At 42.8% G+C, this 22,508-nt stretch overlaps 1 protein-coding gene across 1 annotated transcript in view; it reads right to left on the bottom strand.

Annotated features, from left to right (window-relative positions):
- The window catches only part of Brms1l (BRMS1 like transcriptional repressor), a 41,137-nt gene extending 21,530 nt beyond the window's left edge, over positions 1-19,607 (bottom strand). The window contains exons 1-4 of the mRNA XM_052738562.1: positions 18,933-19,607; positions 14,059-14,149; positions 5,841-5,968; positions 4,535-4,614 (exon numbers count right to left, since the gene is read on the bottom strand). Coding sequence (XP_052594522.1) covers positions 4,535-4,614; positions 5,841-5,968; positions 14,059-14,149; positions 18,933-19,074 — 441 coding nt within the window. The 5' untranslated portion in view covers positions 19,075-19,607. The remainder of the gene's footprint in view (positions 1-4,534; positions 4,615-5,840; positions 5,969-14,058; positions 14,150-18,932) is intronic.
- Positions 19,608-22,508: the final 2,901 nt, after the last annotated feature.

Genomic DNA, 22,508 nt, shown 5'->3' with positions numbered 1-22,508 from the left:
TACATATACAAACACACAGGAAAACACACACACACACACACACACACACACACACACACACACACACACACACACACACATAAAATAAATCTTTAAAACAAAAAAGAAGGAACAAATCAGAAAGAGCCAGGCACAGTAGCACAAGCAGAGGCAGACACAGAAAACAAAACACACTGGTATTAAACAACCACTATAAATATCAGTGAACCAAAGTTACCAGTTAAAACATAGACAAAGGGGCTGGAGAGGTGGCTCAGTGGTTAAGAGAACTTACTGCTCTTGCAGAGGACTGGGGTTCAGTTCCAGCGCCTGCACCAGGCAGTTCATAATGCCTGTAACTCCAGTTCCACTCTGTGGGCACTGGCCATGGTACACATACATGCATGCAGGCACTCATACATATAGATAAAAGTAAAATAAATCTAAGGGCTGGAGAGATGGCTCAGAGGTTAAGAGCACTGACTGCTCTTCCAGAGGTCCTGAGTTCAATTCCCAGCAACCACATGGTGACTCACAACCATCTGTAATGAGATCTGGTGTCCTCTTCTGGCCTGCAGTCATACGTGCTGTATACATAATAAATAAATAAATCTTAAAAAAAAAGTAAAATAAATCTTTCTAAAAATAAAAAAACAGATAAAGTTTGAATAAAAGGCATATGCTATTTGAAAAGCAATACAGAATAATACAAAGTCAGAAGAAAAAAAAAAGCTTAGAAAAAAATTCAATCCGGGCAGTGGTGGCTCACGCCTTTAATCCCAACACTAAGGAGGCAGAGGCAGGCAGATCTCTGTGACTTTAAGGCCAGGGCTACACAAAGAAACCCTGTCTTAAAAAAAGAAAAAGAGGGATTGGAGAGATGGCTCGGTGGTTAAGAGCCCTGGTTGCTCTTCCAGAGGATCCAAGTTCAACACCCACATGGCAGTCAAAACTGCCTGTAACTCCAGTTCTAGGGGATCTGACACCTTCACACAGACATACATGCAGGTAAAACACCAATGTATATAAAATATAAATAAATAATAAGATAAAAAAATAAAGAAAATAAAAGAAATTAAAAATTTAGCAGCCAACTCCCCCAGGCCAAATCAAACTGGGATGGCTGTTATTCAGACAAATTAGATCTCAAGATCAAAATCATTATTGCAGAGATTAAAAAAAAGGTTAAAAATTAAAGTTATTAAAATGTATAAAAATTATAAGATGTGTGTGACTAAGTAAAAACTTATAGAGATATAAGGAGATATTAGAAATTTTTAATCTCATTAAAAGCTGTGCATAATGGCACATTCCTGTCCCCTAGCACTTGGGAGGTGAAGGCAAGATCTCCGTGAGTTTGAAGCCAGCCTGTCCACATAAGTTCCAGGCTAGCCAAGGCTACATACATAGTGAGACTGTTTTGAGGAAGACGAAGGGGGAGAAAAAGGGAGAGGAGATGGGAGAGGGGAAGGGATGGGAGGAGAGGGGAGGAAACTCTGATTTTTAAAATCCACTGACACTGGCCAACAATAACAACATCTAGCAGGGTATAGTGGTGAGCGCATGGAATCACAACACTTGGAAGGTAGAGGCAGGGAAACCTGGAGTTCATGGTCATCTCTGGCTACACAGTGAGTAGGGGGACTGTCTCAAAAGCCAAAAAGGAAAACAATATACTATGTCAAAGAGGTCAATGTACACCACCAGCATCCACTGCAGCGTTATTCACAATGTCCACGCTACGGAATAATCAACCTAACTGGCCACCCACAGACAATGAATAAAGAAAACGTGATACATAGAAAATGGACATATAATAATGATGGAACATCATTTAGCCTTTACAAAGAACAAAATCCTGTTATTTGTGACATGAATGAACCTTATTCTAAGTACAACAAACCAGAGGGAGAAAGACACATGCTGCAGTGTCTTACTTACATACAGACTCAGAAGAAACAACACAGCCAACTCACAGCAGCAGAGGGCAGACTGGGAGTCACCTGGCACTGGGGACGGGAAGGGGACAGGAGATGCTGGCCAACAGACACCACGCTTAGACAAGAGAGAGACCCTGGACCTACTGCACAGCAGGGTGACCACTGGCGCTAACAACACACTGCACACCTGGGAGCTGCTGTGAGAGCAGCTCCTCAATACTGTCTCCAGAAAAAGATACATCTGTTAGAAATGGCTACTGTCGGAGTTTGAGTGAGAACGGCCCCCAAAGGCTCGCAGGTGGGAACACTTGGTATCCAGTTGGTGGAACTATTTGGGAAGTATTAGGAGGTGTGGCCTTACTGGAGGAAGTACGTCACTGCAGGGATGGGCTTTTGAGGTCTCATATATACTCAAGCTACGTCCAGTGTAGCACACAGTCGCCTTCTGCTGCCTGCGGATCAAGATGTAGAATTCTCAGCTCCTTCTCCAGCACCATGTCTGCCTGCATGCTGCCATGTTTCCCACCATGATGATAATGGACTAAACCTCTGAACTGTAAGCCAGTCCCAGTTAAATGTTTTCCTTTGTAAGAGTTGCCATGGTCATGTTCTCTCTTCATAGCAATAAAAGCCTAACTAAGATACACACATAGAAATTTTAACATATTTCCCTCAGGAAGTAATAGACAAAAACAAACAAAAATAAAGAAACGATGACTTTATATTAATACAAACAAACAAATAAATAGGAAGTTGTTATGAGAAACAAGTTGTTTGGGTAGTTTTAAAGTTTACTTAGAGAAAGCTGCAATTCCAATCAAGTAATCCAAGTAACATCACCAGTAATGGGATATATCAAAATTGTGCACTCTCCAGCAGAATTCAATAAAATACAGCATCAGTATTGATATTCCAAATTTACAAAACCTTGCTCTTAAATATTAGCAAGTAAAGCCCCGGATTAAATCTGTAGCATCATGAAAAATAAATAAGACATAATGAAGTCAAGGAAAGTCTAAGGAAGTACTCCACTGGAGAAAACTAACACAGTGTACCCAGCACCAACATGCAGGCTAACAACTGTCTGTAACTCCAGTTCAGGAGAGTCTAGTGCCCTCTTCTGGCCTCCCTGGGCACTGCACACACTTGGTGCACAGCAAGCTAAACACCCACACAAATAAAATAAAAATAACATTTTTAAATCATAAACACTCATACTTAACACTCATAGGACTACAGCTAAAGTCTTAAATACCTATTTCTACAGCACAGAAAATATCAATTATTCCTAATTTGTCTTATACATCAAAGACAGTCCTGAAACTTTGAAAACTAAATTTCACTTATAAACAAAGGAACGAAACATCTAAACAAATATTACCAATGTGCCTGGCATGTTGGCACACCTGTTATCACTGTCTTTAAGAAGTGGAGGCAGGAGGATGGAAAGTTCAAGGCCAGCTTGTACTACACACTTCTTGAGCTGTCTCAAGAAGGGTTGGCGGGGAGCAATAGTAGTCTGAGTGTGGTGCATTAAAAGGCATGGACCTTTAAACCAGCACTCAGGAGACAGATGCAGGTAGATCTCTGGAAGTTCAAGGACAGTAGGTCTACATATCTAGTTCCAAACTAAGTATGGCTACATATTGAGATCTTGTCTCAAAAAAAAAAAAAAAAAAAAAAAAAAAAGCAATAGGGCCCCACTGCTTTTATACCTGTTCGGATATGGTATATTAAAATAAGGAGGGTTTGGGGCTGGAGAGACAGTTCAGTGATTAAGAGCACTTGCTGGCCTTGCAAAAGTCCCAGGTTAGATCCCCAGCACCCACTGGTGGCTCACAACCATCTGTAACTCTATTCCCTGGGAGTCCAATGCTCTCTTCCAGCTTCCGAGGATACCAGGCACGCACAGGTACACAGACATACATTCAGGCAAAACACACATACACATAAAATAATATTTTTAATTAAAATTAGGAGTCATTCTAGAACTTGTCCTCTTATTTATTCTGGTCTCAGCCTTTTAAGATATTTAAGTCTTATGAAGTTATTTGCAAAATTAGCATGATGATCCTAAACACTGTTCAATATAAACACGACATAAAGAAAATGCACCTATATTTTTTCTCATAGAAAATGCTACCCTAAAATGTGGACACCAGTTCAGACAGTCAAAAATTGATTCTACAGCCCGATGCTCTAGCTGCACTAGGGCATATACATTCTTGGCCTAAAGTTCTATACTGTGCTAGTAATGCTATAATTTCAGTTGTCTGATGACCGATCACTACCTAGTTCTCGAAAGTAACAGTCGCAGGCTGTGGCTGCAGCCCAGCGCTGCGGCACTTGCCTGTACAGGGCTCTAGGACTGTTTCCAGCACCACAATGTAAATACTTTTTAAAGTAACAGTTGCAAAACTTCTGAAATGATCCCGAGTCTTTCCTGTGCTCCTTTGGGTCCTGTCTCCAGTCCAGCCTCCAGGAGAACTGCGCTCTTTTACACTCACCCAAGTGAGGAGCTAGAGTACCACTGAACGCTGTTTCCCTGATTGACTTTTAAGCTCCTGTGTTCAGAAGGACTGGAGAGATGCGGTTACAGTGAGACAGGGCAGTACCTCACAATGCTGGCGGGAAGCCTGGATCTCACATTCGTACTTGTTCTTCACAGACTCTAAGCACAGCTCTCTATAGATTCCTGCAACCAAGCACAGTGATTCTGATTATGTTAGCAATAGAGCGTCCTCAGTGCTTCCCTACCGTCATCTCCACACAGTTTATAAGACGACTCAATAAGAAAGTCACAAATGATTCCAACTTTACCCTTAAAAAAAAAAAGACTCAGTCAAAATGCATAACAAGGAAGATGAGAAAATAGGAGTTCATGAGCTAGAAAGAAATCACACGGCTACTTTCTGTTGTGCCTCATACTTCTAAGAACACTCCTAAATGTTCGCTAGAGAATGGTCAAAATAAAAAGCACAATCCTTTTCTGATGAAAACAATCCTCAGGTTTCTCCTAACAGAAGAGAGACAGACAATAAACTCTGGTTTCATCGGGCATACATAATCAAAGCAAGAAATGGATACTTTTCTGTTGAAACCACTGTATCCAAACTAGTCTCTTCAGAGTCCAAAGCTCTAACTGTGAGGGGCAGAACAAGGCAGACCATTTGAGAGTGCCCAATGGGCAGAGGCCAAGTGCTGGCCTCACAGGGAACAAGGGGACATAAAACAGGCAGCAAGACCATGCGCATGTGCACGTGCAGACTGGCAAGCAGATAACTCTAGATGGGCTACTCGATGCCAAGTCACAGGTGGCCTGGGGACATAATCAGCTGTCTGTACCATCAAGGAGGGTGGCAGATACCTGGACCTATGCCATCCGCAACATATTCACCCAGACAACGCTGTAGATGTAACCAACCTTCTTATTAAATAAGAAACACAGAACCAATGCAAAGAAGAAAGCCAAGAGGTCAGAGCTAAGAGCTAAAACCTTACCCTTCCTCCTGGGGTGGTCCTACCTCTCCGAACCAGAGCTACCCCTGTGTTAAAGTCTTTATATAGAGTTCCTGTTCTGCCTTCTCATTGGTTGTAAACCCAACCACATGACCGCCTCCTCACGGCCTGTCTGTATAGGCCTCCAGGTTTTCCATGATTGGTATTGATTAAAGGCATGTGCATCCAATAATGGCTGTATCCTTGAACACACAGAGACTTACCCAGCTCTGCCTACCAAGTGCTGGGATTACAAGAGTACGCCACCACTGCCCTGCTTTCCTATGGCTTGCTAATAGCTCTGACCCCCAGGCAACTTTATTTATTAACATACAAATAACATTTTAATACAAATAAAATATCACCATACAACGCCACAAAATCCAAGTGTCACAAAGTGTACAAAATGTCTCACATTCCTACCTGCAACCTTCGTGCGGATCTGCATATTTTCTTGTAAAGTTGCCAGCGGTTCCAAATACTCTGGTGCTTTACCAGCTATGACTTCTTGGAGCTTTGCATCCACCTGACTCAACCGTTCTTTATAAAGTCTTAACAAAGCAAAAATTAAGACATTAATTAAAATTCCCAACAAAGAAGAGCAACATGCCACCCCCATGCATTATTGTTTTCTAGAAGTGCTCGTGTTCCAATAACCTATCAAATGCACTCCAGCCTTGACTGCAGTCAGAAAACTCAAGTTATCTGACTTTATATACATCGTAATATTCAACTAGATACCAGTCCAAGGTGTGCTTTAAATCAGTATCACTCTTTAGTCACAACAAAAAATGCAATTAAACTTCAGGCTCAGCGGCCTTTGTTGTCTAAAACTACTGAGGAGGGGAGTGAGGAAAGAAGATGGACTGGACAACGTAGCAAGAACCATCTCAAAACAATAAAAGTGGAAAAAAAAAAACAAAATGACTATTTTGAGACTCCCAATCTTTGTTTTAATTGAATAACAATAAATCAAATCTAAAAGGAAGGGTTACTTTAAATACTAAGCTTAAAAGAAATAAGGAAATCACTTTTAATAGTCTGGGTATTGTTTATATCATTGTCACAGTAAGTAAAGTAAAATGAGCTAATGGATGAAGAGATGAAGAACGGAAGCTAAGCACAGCTAGCCCCACACGAGGCTGCTGTAATCCCAGCATTTGGAAACGGAGGCAGAAAGAGCCTAAGTCTGAGGCAGTGTGGGCAATACAGTGAGCACTGCACAGCCTGGGCTACGAGGCAATAAACTACACAGGAGAAGTAAGGAGCCAGTGGAGGCACACTCGCGTGGGACACGCTAAAAGGCAGAAGCAGGAGGATCGCAAGCTGGAGGGCAGCCTGGGCTATACCTTAGGCTATACCCAGTGAGTAAAGGCATTTGCTACCCAAACTAATGACCTAAGTTTCACCCCCAGAACAGGGTAGAAAGAGAGAAATGGCTCCTGCCACTTGTCCTCTGGCGGGCACCATGGCACAAATGCACCCACACATACACATACATTCACACATATGCGCGCGCGCACACACACACACACACACACACACACACACACACAATGCCAGAGGACGCAGGTTCAAATCCCAGCACCCACATGGTAACTAACAACCATCTGTAACTCCAGTCTAAGGGGATCTGACATCCTCTTGTGGCCATCACAGGCATTGCACCCATGGTACATAGACAAAAATGTGCATAAACCACAAATACACATAAAATAAAGAATAAATAAATATAATAAATAAAATCTAAAAAAAATGCTTTCAAAAAGGATGAAATGAAAAACTGGTAAGGGGTCTCTATTGTCCCTATTCACGAATATGCTTACAGATACTGTAGAAAGAGAAAAGTTGGGGAAATCACCTTAATTTAAAGCTAGGAATGTAGCTTAGCAATATAACACTTACCTAGAATGTACAAGGCATGGAGTTCACTCAGCAATACCAGGTGGGGGGAAAAAAAACCTTACCAGTTGATGTAATAGTTGGATTATCAAAAAGATTCAGTATGTCAGAAACTGTTTATTTCTGAAAATAATTCCACAATATAGGGTTCTTTTTAACAGGAAATCCTATTAATTCTTTTTTGTTTGTTTTTGTTTTTTCAAGATGGGGTTTCTGTCTTGGAACTTGCTCTATAGATCAGGCTAGCCTTGAACTCCCAGAGACCCTCCTGCCTCTGCCTCCAACAGGCTCATTCTTAAATGGCAAGGCAAGTTTGAGAGTTAACGTAACCAACAGTCCACTTTTGTCTATGTGGTCCCTCAGCAACAACAACATAGAGTTGTGGTTAACTGTCAAAACAATACACTGCTACACCTGGGTTAAAGTTTCCTGGGCTCAAAATACAACCATAAACATATAAAGCCAGAAGTATGCTATGATTGATAGCTTTTTAAAATTGTAACAGATTTTAAAGAAAACTCACTAAAACGTTGACAGAAAGGTAACACACCTGAAGAACATCAAATATATACAAAATACTGAGAGAGCTCTTTGAATTTTTGATGGAATTTAAATGAAGAGGATATAAATTAATAATAGTCTATTATACAACTTTTAAAGACAGGGTCTCATTATGTACCCCAGGATAGCCTGGGACTTTCCATCTTCCTGCCTCACCCTCCTGGCACTGGAGTTATAGGCATGTGCCATCCTGACCAGCTCATCTACCCTTTCCAAAAAACAGATTCCTCAAAATCAATAAAAATTCTGTAAGCTTGGGATTCAAGCTCAGATTGAAGAAACACGCCCTTTGGCAGTAACTATCCTATTACAGAGTAAATGCTCAATCATTAGCTCATTGTCAAGTATTCAAATGAATGAGGGGGCCAGAGAGATGGTGCCAGCACCCAGGTGGTGGCTCACAACCATCCCTAACTCCGGGTCCAGGTGATCAGATGCCCTCTTCTGACCTCTGAGGGCACAGGGCACACATGCAGGCAAAATGTACACAGAAAATGAATAAATCTACATTTGAATAATGTTAGTGACTGGGAATCTGGTACAAACCCCTCTGTCTTATGAAGGCAGTGGAAGATGTCACCTACACACTCCAGCTGGGCTGGAGGCTTTATGCAGATCACTTCAGTGCTCTAGGATTCCAGAACAGGAGGAGCAGCACAATTGTATCATTCCCTATCTCTTCTAAAGCTTTAAGACACCCTACAGAGATACAAAGTATGAAGGGCTAAAAATAGGCAAGGCACTTGGAGCAAGATGGAAAAGTAAAGATTTTAAACCCAATGCAAAAATTGTCTTTTTTTCTGATACGCAGTCCTATAAATCAATTCCTCAAGAATGAACATTCCTGTGTGATGGTCATGGATCTACTTTTAATACATCCAGAGATGAAAGAAGCTTGGAAGGGAACTAGTTGGTGATCAGAGTTGAACCAGCAGAGCAACGGGGCCCCAGGTGAACAAGACTGGATTCGGTGACTACCTGCAAAGCTGCCCCTCATAGGAGAACTTAAAGCAACCTGCCTTTGCTGGACAGCTCTCGAACACACTTCCCAAGATTAGAAGGTAAATCTCAATGAACGGCATAAACATTCTTCATTCATGAGCTACTTCTGCTAAAATAGAAAAACCTAAATTTGGGCCCACAGAAACGTCTCAGTGGTTAGGAGTGAGTACTGATCGCTCAGAAGCCTGAGTTGGTTTTCAGCACACATGTCAGGCGGCTCACAACCACTTGCAGGGAAGCCAACTTCATGTGTGCAGAGCTACCCCAACACACCCTGTTCACACATACACATAATTAAAAATAATTTTTTAAAACATACACACACATTTGCTTCCTCTTTGCCAGGATGATACCAGATAAACTCCCTATGTTGCCCAAATGGAATCAAACTAATTTTAATTTAAAATTAAAATAAATGGAAATCTTTTATTTAAAGAGTCTTGCTATGTGGCCTAGGTTTATCTGGAATGGCCAATCCACCTACCTCTACCTCCCCAGGGTTGAAATTACAGGCATGACATCAAACATGCTAAAATAATGTAAACCTGTACAATAAAATATTATACTGCCAGGTGACAGTGGCACACACCTTTAATCCCAGAACTCAGGAGGCAGAAGCAGGCTGATCTCTTATGAGTCTGAGGCCAGCCTGGTCTATATAACAAATTCCAGGACAGCCAGGCCTATACGGAGAAACCCTGTCTCGAAAAATAAACAAAAGCGTGTGTGTGTGTGTGTGTGTGTGTGTGTGTGTGTGTGTGTGTGTGTGTATACACACACACACTCAGATATGTATACATATACACACACACACACTTTGTATTTTTTAATATGTTAAACTAGGAGAAAATAATACTCATACATTCATCTCTAATACCAAAGAAAGAGAAGTAATGGCATAAACAGGATTAATATGGTAAACACGGTGTCTCCCCGCCCTGCTTGGGGGCCTTCACTGAGCATGATGTTGGACACTTGCAACCCCAGTACTCAGAAGAGGGAGGCAGTAGAATGTCAACTTTGAGGCCAGGCTAGGCAAGACAGCAAGATCCAGTCTCCAAGTGTCGTAGTTAGCTTCTGCTGCTGTGATAAACATCATGACCAAAAGCAACTCAGGGAGGGAAGGGTTGATTTCATTTTACAGCTTAGAGTCCGTCATCCAGGGAAGTCAGAGCAGGAACTCAAGGCATCAACCTGGAGGCAGGAATCGATGCAGAGATCATGGAAGAATGCTGCTTGCTCACTGGCTTACTTCACAAGGCTTACTCAGCCTGCTTTCTGATACATAATAGGACCACCAACCCAGGAACAGCACTACGTATCTTCAATGGGATGGGCCCTCCCACATTAATCACCAACCAAGAAAATGCCTTACAGATTTGCCATAGCCCAATCCTACAGAGGCATTTTCTTGATTAAGATTCTTTCTTCCAGAATGGAGAGATGGCTCAGTGGGTTAGAGCACTCACTGCTTTTTCCAGAGGACCTGGGTTCAATTCCCAGCACCCACATGGTGGCTTACAACCATCTGTAAGTTAAGTCCAGTTCCAGGAGATCCAATGCTCTCCTATGGCTTCCACGATACTAGGCACACATGTGGTATACAGACATACATGCAGGCAAAATAGTCACACATAAAAAAATAAAATAAACCTTTTTTTTAAAAATTCCTTCTTCACAGAAAACCCTACATTGTGTCAAGTTGACAGAAAAAATAGCCAGCACACAAGGAAAAGAAGAACTCCTAAGAGATCCACTTTTGTGGCACCAATTTCACAAGAGTTCTGGCATTAACAGGGAAGTGGAGGGGTGAATGGAAGTGTGGTGATGCACAACTGTGATGTCACCTATTCAGGAGGCCAGGCAGAAGGGCAGCGGAGTAGAGGCTAGCATCAACAATTTGGCAAGAGTCCTCTCTCAAAATTAAAAATGGGCTGCTGGTGTAGCACAGTAATAGAGTGCTTATCTACACATGCCAGGCCCTGGATTCAATCTCCAGGACCAAAAGCAAAAAGTAGGTAAAGTGGGGAGAAAAGTTGGTATCTCTTAGGCACCTACCACATGCCAAGCAAATGGCAAAGAATTTTACATACAGCTCCTTGTGGTGGTCTGAATAAGAATGGCCCCCATAGGCTCATATATTTGAATGCTTAGTTGTGAGGGGTTGGCACTACTTGAGAAGGATTAGGAGGTGTAGCCTTGTTGGAGGAAGTGTCACTGAGGGGGGTGGGCTTTAAGGTTTCAAAAGCCTAAGTCAGGTCCAGTGTCCTGCTCTCTTCCTGTTGCTCTAAGCTACTTCTCCAGTATCATGTCTGCCTGCACACTGCCATGCTCCCTCACATGATGATAATGGACTGAACCTCTGAAACTGTTAGCCAACCTTAATTAAATGCTTTCTTTCATAGGCGTCTCTTCACAGCAGCAGAACACTGACGAAGACCCTCCTTATTTTTCACAATGGATTGTGAGATCATGAACGGCATTGTTTTTATGGCTGGATGGACTTATTTACTTCTGTCGCTGGACATCAAACAGGGCTTTCTACCCTCCTGTGCTCGGCAAGCTCTCTACCACTGAATTCATCCCCAGTACCCTATCACCTTTCCATCTGCTAAGAAAGCCTGATTTACAGTACGGCGGTTTCTCAGAAAACTGGGAATCAATCTTCCTCAAGACCCAGCTATACCACTCTTGGGCATATACACAAGTAATGCTCAATCATAACACAAGGACACCTGCTCAACTATTTTAATTATTTATAATAGCCAGAACCTGGAAACAACCTAGATGCCCCTCAACCGAAGAATAGATAAAGAAAATGTGGCACATATACACAATGGAGTACTACTCAGCAATAAAAAAACAATGACATCATGAAATTTGCAGGCAAATATCATCCTGAGTGAGGTAACCCAGACTCAGAAGGACAAACATGGTATGTACTCACTCATAACTGGATACTAGATGTAAAGCAAAAGATAACCAGACTACAACCCACAGCTCCAGAGAAGGTGGCTAACAAGGAGGACCCAAAGAGGGATGCATGGATCTCCCTGGGAAGGGGAAACAAATGAGATCTCCATGAGTAAACTGGGGATGAAGGGGGGTAATGGAGGGTAGGGGATGGGGGATGAGAACATAGGGGAATGGGATGATGAAGCTGGAACAGGGACAGAGTGGGAGAGCAAGGAAAGAGATACCATGATAGAGGGAGGCATCACGGGGGCAGGAAGAAACTAAGTGCTAGGGAAGGTCCCAGGAATCTACAAGGATGACCCCAACTTAGACTACTAGCAATAGTGGAGAGGGTGCCTGAACTGGCTTACCCAAGTAATCAGATCGGTGAATACCCTGTCATCATAGAGCCTTTTTCCAGTAACTAATGGAAGCAGATGCGGCGATCCACAGCCAAGCACCAAGCCGAGCTCCAGGAGTCCAGTCGAAGAGAGAGAAGAGGGATTCTATTAGCAAGGGGCATCAAGATCATGATGGGGAAACCTACAGAGACAACCAACCAAGCTAGGGGAACTCATGAACTTTAGACCAACAGCTATGGAGCCCCCATGGGACTGGACTAGGCCCTCTGCATAAACAAGACAGTTGTATAGCTTGATCTGCCTACAGGGCTCCTGGCAGTAGGATCAGGATCCATCCCCAGTACATGAGCTGGCTTTTTGGAGCCCAGTGCCTATGGCGGGACACCTAGCACAGCCTTGATACAGGAAAGGGGCTTAGACCTGCCTCAACTGAATGTACCAGGCTTTGCTGACTCCCTGTGGGAAGGCATACCTTGTTGGAGGAGGAAATGGGGGGCGGGTTGGAGTGGGGGAAGGCAGGAGGGGTAGAAGAAAGGAAGAGAGGGGAACCTGTGGTTGGTATGTAAAATGCATAAAAAAATTCCTTAAAAATTTAAAAAAAGAAAATGTAGAGTCATACATAAATAAATAAATAGATAGATAGATAGATAGATAGATAGATAGATAAATAAATAAATAAATAAATAAATAAATAAATAAATAAATAAATAAATAAATAATAAAGAAAGCCTGATTTAGGAGCTGGAAAAATGGCTCAGCAGTTACGAGCACTGGCTGATGGAAGTTTGATTCCCAGCATTCAAATGGCAGCTCACAATTATCTGTATGTAATTCTAGCTGCTGGGGATCCAATGCCCTCTTCCTGGCCTCCATGTGCATGTGATACACAGACACACATGCATGCAAAACACACACATGCGCGCGCGCACACACACACACACACACACACACACACACACAAAGAAAATTTTTTTGAAATGCATTCAAATCTGATTCAGAGCTCTTCCACTCCATAACAATTTCTCCAAAGAAGAGAGCCTTTAGTGGAATGCACATGTAACACCAGAGGCAAAAGGCCTGACTTCATTTGCTAGTTTTTGATAAACTACAGGAACAAAAGCCTCTCAGAGCTTCAGTTTCCTCACTATTAACATGGAAGACTACCTTCCAACCTTACAGAGCTGTTACACGGAAATTAAGTAACACACATGAAATGGATGATATACACACCATTCAATGTCAAGATATAAAATCAAATTACCAAACAGAAAACTGGAGGACAATACTCTATTTTATTCTCAAATTTTAAACACGGTCTCAGCCTGGTGGCAAAGAGCTGTAAACCCAGTTACACTAGAGGTAAGGTTAGAAGGATCACAAGCTCAAGGCCTGCCTGAGCTACAAAGTTGAGTTCAAGACCAGCCTGGCCAACTTAGCCAGACCCTGTCTCCAAAGAAAAAGTCAAAGGAGGGATCTGGGGCTATAGCTCAGTGGCAGAGCACAGAGCACCTACTTACCACGTGCATAGTTTCATCTCCAGCACCAGAGGAGAAAATCTTCAGCCAATTATTTAACAAAGGAATGAATAATGCAGACTAGGACCAAGTGAGCAGCAACGCACACACTTGAAGCGCCAGCACCCCCACGCCAGTCACCTCCTCCATCCCACCCCCAAGAACTTCCTGCCTCAAAACGCTGTTTAGTTAATATGGTCTCCTGACGCCTCCTTCAGATCAGATCAGTCTGGTCCCATAAAACACAGAAGGGGACACAGCAGGGACGATGGAATTCCTCTCGTGCTGGTAAAGATGATGCCACTGAGCCTCAAGCGACAATGACCTCCTGCAGTTGGTACTTACTGATCTTTGAGATCTGTAAACTGTTTCTCAAGATTGGACATTTCATCTAAACATTCCATTCTTCTCCTTTCACAGTCTTCATCATCCATTTCTGTTAATAAAAAGACAAAAAGGGAACTATCAAAGACCCAACGTCAAGGCAGGCCTGGGAGCACTCACAGGCCCAGGTCCCAGGGCTTGCGAGGTACAGGCAAGAGGGTTAGGAGTTCAAGGCTAGCTACAACCATATGCCACACAGCAAGTTAGAGGCCAGCCTGGGGTACATGAGATCGTATCTCAAAAAACAAAAAAGATAAAACTGTTTCAAATATATCTGAAGGTAGTCCAAATAGAAAAAAAAATGCTGTAATTTGAAATTGGACATCCAAGGTCTATATTAAACCTTAAAGGAAAATAATTTTTATCTAAAATAATTACCACTATAGAATTAATTTAATGACAGATTAGTTAAAGCTCCAGCAGTCTCTAGAGCTCCTAGTGTTTATTCATTTTTTTCAGTCTTCTTAAAGGACTTTAAAAGCTATGTCAATTAAGTAATTAACCCACTTTTGGTTTTACACTAATTCTTGAGAACTTAGCACCAAAGATGACTATGCTCATAAAATGTTACTAGTATTCAAAAAACACATCTGGAATTCTTTCTTCACAGCTGCAACGTGTCAGCTATGGTAGTACAGGATTTGTAAGCCCAGCACTAGAGAATCTGAGGCGGGAAATGATAAAGTTTCAAAGCCAGCCTGGGCTGAAGAAAAAACAAAAGAAAAACCAGAGCTGGAAAGATGTCTCAGAAGTTAAGAGTGAATACTGCTCTTGCAAGAGCCCCAAATTCAGTTCCCAGTATCCATGCCATGGCTCACAACTGCCTGTAACTCCAGTTCCAGGGGATCAGATGCCCTCTTTTGGCCTCCAAACACACCATACACATACACATGATTTGAATTTTTTTTAAATCCTAAAAATAAATAAATAGATAGATAGATAGATAGATAGATAGATAGATAGATAAAATTGAAGATGGAGGTGGAAAAGCCACATGGCTGATTACCCCATCACATAAAAAAAGCACCTAATTGCTAGGCAGCATGGTGTGGTACAGGCCCTTAATTCCAGCACTTAAGAGGCAGAGGCAGGTGGATCTGAGGTCGAGGCCAGGTTGGTCTACATAGGGAGTTCCAGGCCAGCCAAGGCTACACAGAGTAATCCTGTCTCAGCAACAACAAAAAGCAAACTAATCCCACTACATGGAGCTTAGGGAACCCTGTGCTGGCAGTCATCCTCTCACTGTTCCCTCTCTCCAGATCACTGTCAGTCAAAGGGAGAGAGAGAGGAAAGGAGGCAAAAGGTAAGGCAACTTTTAAAGACAGCAACCAGTAATGACCAGGTCTGTCCCATTTCCTCATCTTCTATTTTTATATCACATATATGAAACACATCAAAATAGATCTGCATCTTGATCTTCATCAAAGAAAGGGTCAAAACTATGAGAAAGAGTCACAGCACATATAGTTATTTTCATATAGCAAGGAAGTATATGATGATCAATTTCTAAAACAAACTGAAGTATCTCTGCCTCTTAATAGCCTCCTCTGTAGGTCTTCAAAACTCAACTGGAGATCTAATTCCACGCAGAGCACAGGTTCAAACTGTTCAAGGGTTTGACAGGGAGCAGGAGGGACATGACCGGGAGACATGATCACACACACACAATACTTGGTCTCTCAGAGCTTCCTATCTTCCAAATTCTGTAGGAAGTCTCTGCATCCCCAGGATCTGCTCAGTACCAGGTGAAACAGGAAAAAATGGGACATGTAATATGTAAGATGTGGTAGAATAAAAATGGTCTTAGAAAAAGTAAAACTGTAAAACGCATTTAAATGATTTACTTGCACTTAAAAATTGACTTTTAGTTCAAATCACTATTATGATCTTTGTAAATTATGTTATTTTCTAGAATGAGATTTTTTTTTTGAGCATGTTAAAAATCATGACAATGTAAGTATTAGAAGGAAAGAATTACAGCACATTTAATGGGAACCTGGCTCCCATTAAAACCCAAGAAGAACATGGGCTGGAGAGATGGCTCAGAGGATCTGAGCACATAACTGTTCTTGCAGAGGACCCAGTCTGAGTACCCAGCACCCACACTGGGGGGCTCACAACCACTTGTAACTCCAGCTGCAGGAGATCCAATGCCCTCTTCTGGACTCCATGGGCATCCTCACTCATATACCTGTACCGACACACAGACACATATATATACACATAATTAAAAATAAAACCTTAAAAAACAAACAAGAACACTTAATATAAAAATGCTTTGCTCCTGGGCTACATAGCACAACCCTGTCCTCTACATCCCACCAAAAAAAAAAAAAAAAAAAAAAGAACATTTTTCAGATTCAAGAACTGTATTTACAGAGTATAAATGTGATTTATAATCCCTACTTCATGTTAAATAATTCGCTAATTTTAGCCGGGTGGTGGTGGCACACACCTTTAATCCCAGTACTTGGGAGACAGAGCCAGGAGGATCTCTGTGAGTTCGAGGCCAGCCTGGTCTACAGAGCGAGATCCAGGACAGGCTCCAAAACTACACAGAGAAACCCTGTCTCGAAAGAAAAAAAAAAAAAAAAAAGAATTCGCTAATTTTGAAGTCTCACCTTCTTATCCCGGGCAGGTTCCAATGTTACATTTCCATCTGTCAGTTCAGACATTCTTACATAAACAGACGGAATACTCAACAGCAACATGCTCCAAATACTTTATCCTCTATTTCAACTCAAGTCTTTTCCTTTTCCGTTAGTGCTGATGCTACCCACACCTCTCCTGTGCCTGCGCTTTCCTCTTACCTTCACTCCTAAAGTGAGATTCCTCAACTCCTTCTTTAGCCATCTTCAAAATCTCTCACAGCTACAGCTTTCTTTGCCTTTGCAGGCTTGCTGGTCTCCCAACCAAACTGGTTTTCCCATTCTCCAACAAGCCTTGAACTCTGGCCTTTGCACCTTTTCTCACATTCCTTCTCCTATATGAACTTCCACCCTAACTATCCCAACCCAGATGCTTCAAAATAAGGCAATCCCTTCTTCCTCGGGTAAACGTGCTGACCACTCAATTCTGGGAGTATTTCCTCTGCCTCTGAATGCCTCCAGCACTGTGTACACCCAACCGTTTATTTGGTAACTTAATTTCTAGATATTCTTATTAACTCTTTGAGAATTGTACAATGTATTTTGAACATATTCGCTCCCCCTCCCCCAACCCCTCCAGCTCCACCCACCTCCCTACCAACTTCAAGTCCTCCACTTTTCCTTTTTTGCAAAACCATGGAGTTCAGTTTGTTTTACCCAGCCATTTCTAGGTTGGAGCCTGCCCTGGCATGGGACTGACCAGGGGTCATGCTATTAAAGAAAGGTGACTCTCAGCCCGGCGGTGGTGGCGTACGCCTTACGCCTTTAATCCCAGCACTCGGGAGGCAGAGCCAGGCGGATCTCTGTGAGTTCAAGGCCAGCCTGGTCTCCAAAGCGAGTTCCAGGAAAAGGCGCAAAGCTACACAGAGAAACCCTGTCTCGAAAAAACCAAAAAAAAAAAAAAAAAAGTGACTCTCTCCCCACACTATCAAATACCAATAGCTTCCTCAGCCAGGGGTGGAACTCCATGCCCACCTCCACCCCTTCATCCTGGGATTTTTTTCTGGATTCAGTCTGCTCAGGTCTTGTGTATGCTGTCACAACTGCCGTGCGTTTGTCTCTTTGACTGCTCTGTTGAGTAAGGAAATCACTGTTCTTCACCTGAGACAAGATAATACCTCTATATATTTACACCTCATGCTGAGTAGTGCCCAATACTGAGCAAAAAGTCTCCCTCCTAAACATTTACTTTTGGGTGGCTGACCATTGCCATTACATTCTTCCACGGAGGGGTGTACTCTGACAGCAAGCCTGAAAAAAGGGTGTGGAGTAACCACACACGGTTGTTAACGTGTTATCAATGCTTCCCTTAGAAACATGGCCAAGACCAGGGTTAGCCGAAGAAACCCTTCTCAGTCTCCATCATATGGTCAGACAGAGAAAGATCCAGAAAAAAAAAAATCACCAATACCGATCATTTCTGAATGACAATTATTAAAGATTCACAAAATGTGTTTGTAATGTTAATCTACCTCCCCCATCAAAAAAAAATAACCTATAAATAAAGGAATCAGAAACAGCCCAGAGATACAAAATCATGAACGCTAGAAGATTCTGGGAATCTGGAAACTGCCCACATCGTCCAGATCTGAAAAAAAAAAAAAAACCCATGAAGATTCGAAATCCTCCCTCAGGCTGGTCCCTTCTTGGTCTTGGAAACTTTGGGGACCTACTATGAACGGGACAGTTCCCAAGTTAGTCCCCTCGAGAGCACTGATGACCCGTACTAATGACAAGCTGACCTACAAGCAAATGTTAACGAGTTCCAAGCCCGCCAAGGACCAAGGCAAATCTATCCTCAGCGCCCCCACACACGCTGACAAGGGTGGCGGACACTAAGTAGGTTGGGGAACGGGACTTTTCCACGGTCTTCCAGACCAGCCAGCGGGGCATTCCACTCCCGGGTGGGTAGCCCCAGGGCACCGCCAGGCGACCGTAGGGCAGGCCCCACCCGTCGACAGAGCCGCCTCGGGTCCCCACGAGTCAGCGCCCGGCCCGCCGACCCGGACGGAGCCCGAGCTGGCGGCGCCCCGCAGCTCCCGGGTGCTGGAGGCCGAGCCAGTCCCCGCCCCTTCCCCGTCTCCCCGCCCCGCGCTCGCAGCAGGACGCGCCGCCCGGCGTGAGCACCGCGGCCTGTCGCGCGCCGGGCGCTGGGACCCGGCATCCCCGCCCAGCTGGGTCGCGCACCTGAGCTGTCCCCATCCTCGGAGACCGACGAGCTCTCGGTGTCCTCGTCTTCGGAGCTGCTCCCCTCGTTCTCCGCGTAGTCCACCTCCATCTCATCGTGATGATTCGTCTCCTTCTTATCTCCTCGGGAATGGACCGGCATTTTCCAGCCGCGCCGTCGCTTCCCACTCCCTGCTCCCAGCCCGGCCACTGCCGCTTCGGGGAAGGGCGCGCCGAACGCCCCGAATCACCCGGCCGCAGAGCTCGCTCCGAAACCCTCGACTCCTCCCCACCCCCGGCCCGGGCCTCACAACCTAACCCGCAGGCTGTGCGCTCCGAGCTCTGCCATTGGCCAAGGCTGTCCTGGAGCGGGGGGCGGGGCTTGCCTTGTAGACAAACGATTGGTTGTCTGTGATTACGGTGCGGCCTTCTGATGTATGTCGGGAGTTGTAGTCCTTAGGCCTCGGAGCTTCAGGGGCTATGGGTTTCTAAGGTCCAGCTGCCCGCATCATTCCTAACTTCGGACTTCAAGTCCCACAAGGCAGGAAAGGTGACATACTTGGGACGCAGTTTATAAACTAAACAGAAACAGATTGTGCTGATTTGGTCCGTATTTATTCTTTTCCCGCCAAGTGGTTATCTGATCTCCCTAGCTACGCAAAATGTGAAAAGGTCCTATGCCTGAAAGGGTCTTTCCTTCCGTACTCTTTGAGCCTAGAGAGGGGCAGAATCGTCTCTTCTATCTTAGTAGTACATTTATTGCCGCGAATAAACTATTAGATTGAATTGTATGTATAAGAAAAAACTTGTACTTTTTAATTTTCACAAAGATATTTTAATCTTGACATTTTTACAGCCAAAAATACAGAGGGGAAGGAAGTTTTATCTTGATATTTCAGTCTAGCATTTTTGCATGTTTTTGTTTGTTTGTTTGTTGTTTTTGTTTTGTTTTTTTAATGGAAGATGCTACCAGTTGATTTAATTTCAGGTTCCAATGAAAAATACATGTTTGACTTAAAGAGATTTCATATTTTTTTCAAAAACAGGATACACAGACAAATAGGACGCAGTAAGTACTGTGATTGTTGTAACTCACAAAAGCTGACCTCTTTCATTCTACCTCAGGTTGTCTTGGTAAAGTAACAAGCTTATTGCACGGTAGAGGAGTTGAATTTCCAGTTCAGTAGCCCCGAGGTGGGAGTCAGTATTCTATCCATTTTGTAAACAAGAAAAATCATGTCCAGGCAAATCTTAAAACTATATTTTAAGATGGGGGTGGTGGGACAGGCCAGTAATTTTCACTTGGGAAATGGAGGGTGGTCACAAGTGCAGAATCGTCCTCAGCTACATACTGAGTTTGAAGCCAGTATTGTCCGCCTAAGACCCTGAAAAAAAGGTGAAGAATTGTATTTTACCACTCATAAAGTTAAGAGCAATTTACTATCGAAAGATATGTCGTAGAATGAGCTACAGGGGTAGCTCAGCATTTAAGAGCATGTTCTGCTCTCCCGGAGGATCAGAGTCTGGTTCCCCATACCCACATCAAACCTCACATGCACATACACACAGACTCATACATTAAGATAAAAATGAGAAAAAAATAAATCTTATTTTAAAAGATCTTTTCAGGGGCTGTAGAGATGGCTCAGGGGTTCAGAACACTTGTTCTTGCAGAGGACCTGAGTTCAGTTCCTAGGACCCACATAATGGTTCGTGTAGGTGGAGTTTCTCTGTGTCCCAGCAGCCACTTCATAATAATCATACTGAGCCTTAATATTAATTATAAATGCTTGGCCAATAGCTCAGGCTTATTACTAACTAGCTCTTACATTTTAAGTTAACCCATATTCCATATTTATACTCTGCCATGTGGCAGTACCTTTATTACCATGGCATTTTCATCTCCTGCTCCCTCTGCATCTGGCTGGCAACTCCAGACTCTGCCCTTCATCTCCCAACATTCTCCTAATCTGGCTTTCTTACCTAATTTTATTCTGTTCAGCTACTGGCCAGTTAGCTTCTTCATTAAACCAATCATGATGACATATATTCACACAGTACAAAGGAATATTCCACAGCATTTCTCCCTTTTTGTATAAATGAAGAAGGAAAGTTCTAACTTTAACATAGTAAAATTATATACAACAAAAACAGTTATCAAGTAAGAATTATAGTTACCATATCCACTTGTGTTTGGCAAAATTAGAGAAAATACTCTATTTAATATTCTTTTTTGGTGAGTCCAAGTGTTGTACCTAATTCACTTTCTGTCCTAACTCGTATTATCAACCCAAAACTATCTTTTTATGTCTCTCAACCTTATACACTTTACACCTCTTTTGTGAGTCTCTTTTCTGAATTTGGTAACAAGGATGACTATAACTATCTAGTCTTCAACTCCATCAGCAACCTGAGAATGATATAATATTACCTGAGTAAACAGGAAGTGCAGAGCAAACAAATACCAAAACTAAGAAATGACAGAAACATTTAGCTGCCTGGACAGTCACCCAAGGTTCCTCTATAATGTTGGGGCATCCATCTTTGCCCTACAAGTGTAGAATATCTGACAGACATTCCTGTGAAGCAGGGAATTTTGAAGGACTGTCTTACCTTGTCTTGGCAAAGTTTGGCGGTCACCTTTCTTGCATCCTGCTAGTCTAGCTTGGACAGTAAATTGTCAGCAATTGAGGCAAGGAAATTTTTTTTTGGTTTTTTTCAAGACAGGATTTCTCTGTGTAGCTTTGCGCCTTTCCTGGAACTCACTTGGTAGCCCAGGCTGGCCTTGAATTCATAAAGACGCACCTGACTCTGCCTCCTGAGTGCTGGGATTAAAGGCGTGTGCCACCACCACCCAGGAGGAAAATTTCTTTGCCCACATGGCCATAAAGAAAACAAACTCTATGGAATTTCTTCAGTGTCCATCATCGTCTCTGAAGTAGATGTGTCTCGCTGTCATGAAAAGCCTTAGGTTATTAAACATATTAAATGTCCTGTTCTGTAAATCTTTGAAGTGTTTAAAGACCATCTATCTATCTATCTAAATATATCTGTGTATGACCTTGAAAACATACCTAACATGACTATAAATTTAACTATTATAGATGACTATTAATCTGTATGGCTTAACTACATTACATTTTTAAAATGAGCTGCATAAGCACAATACTCCAAACAAGAGTAGAAACATAGGTACAGTAGGTTCTAACAAGAATAACCTTAAATTTGCATCAATATACAAAAATATCTTAAACAAGAATAGAAACATATATACAGTATAGCAAAAATAACCTCAAATTTGTATCAATATACAAAAATCCATACCAATGTAAAATATTTAAGACTAGTAGTTTTTTGTTTAAAAGTAGATTCAATAATCTACCCTTTTATCTTATCATTTCTATATCATAACCCACCCACCCCCTTTTTTGGGAGACAGGGTTTCTTGGTGTAGCCTTGGCTGTCCTGGAACTTACTCTGTAGACCAGGCTGGCCTTGAACTCACAGAGATCCATCCACCTGCCTGTGCCTCCAGAGTGCTGGGATTAAAGGCATGCGCCACCACTGCCCGGCTCACACACACACACACACACACAC

Source organism: Peromyscus californicus, unplaced genomic scaffold, assembly GCF_007827085.1.
Source record: "Peromyscus californicus insignis strain IS unplaced genomic scaffold, ASM782708v3 Scaffold_15__1_contigs__length_86483966, whole genome shotgun sequence".
In the NCBI taxonomy this organism is placed as follows: Eukaryota; Metazoa; Chordata; class Mammalia; order Rodentia; family Cricetidae; genus Peromyscus; species Peromyscus californicus.
Note: the sequence above shows the minus strand (reverse complement) of the source record. Positions and strands in the feature narration are given on the sequence as shown.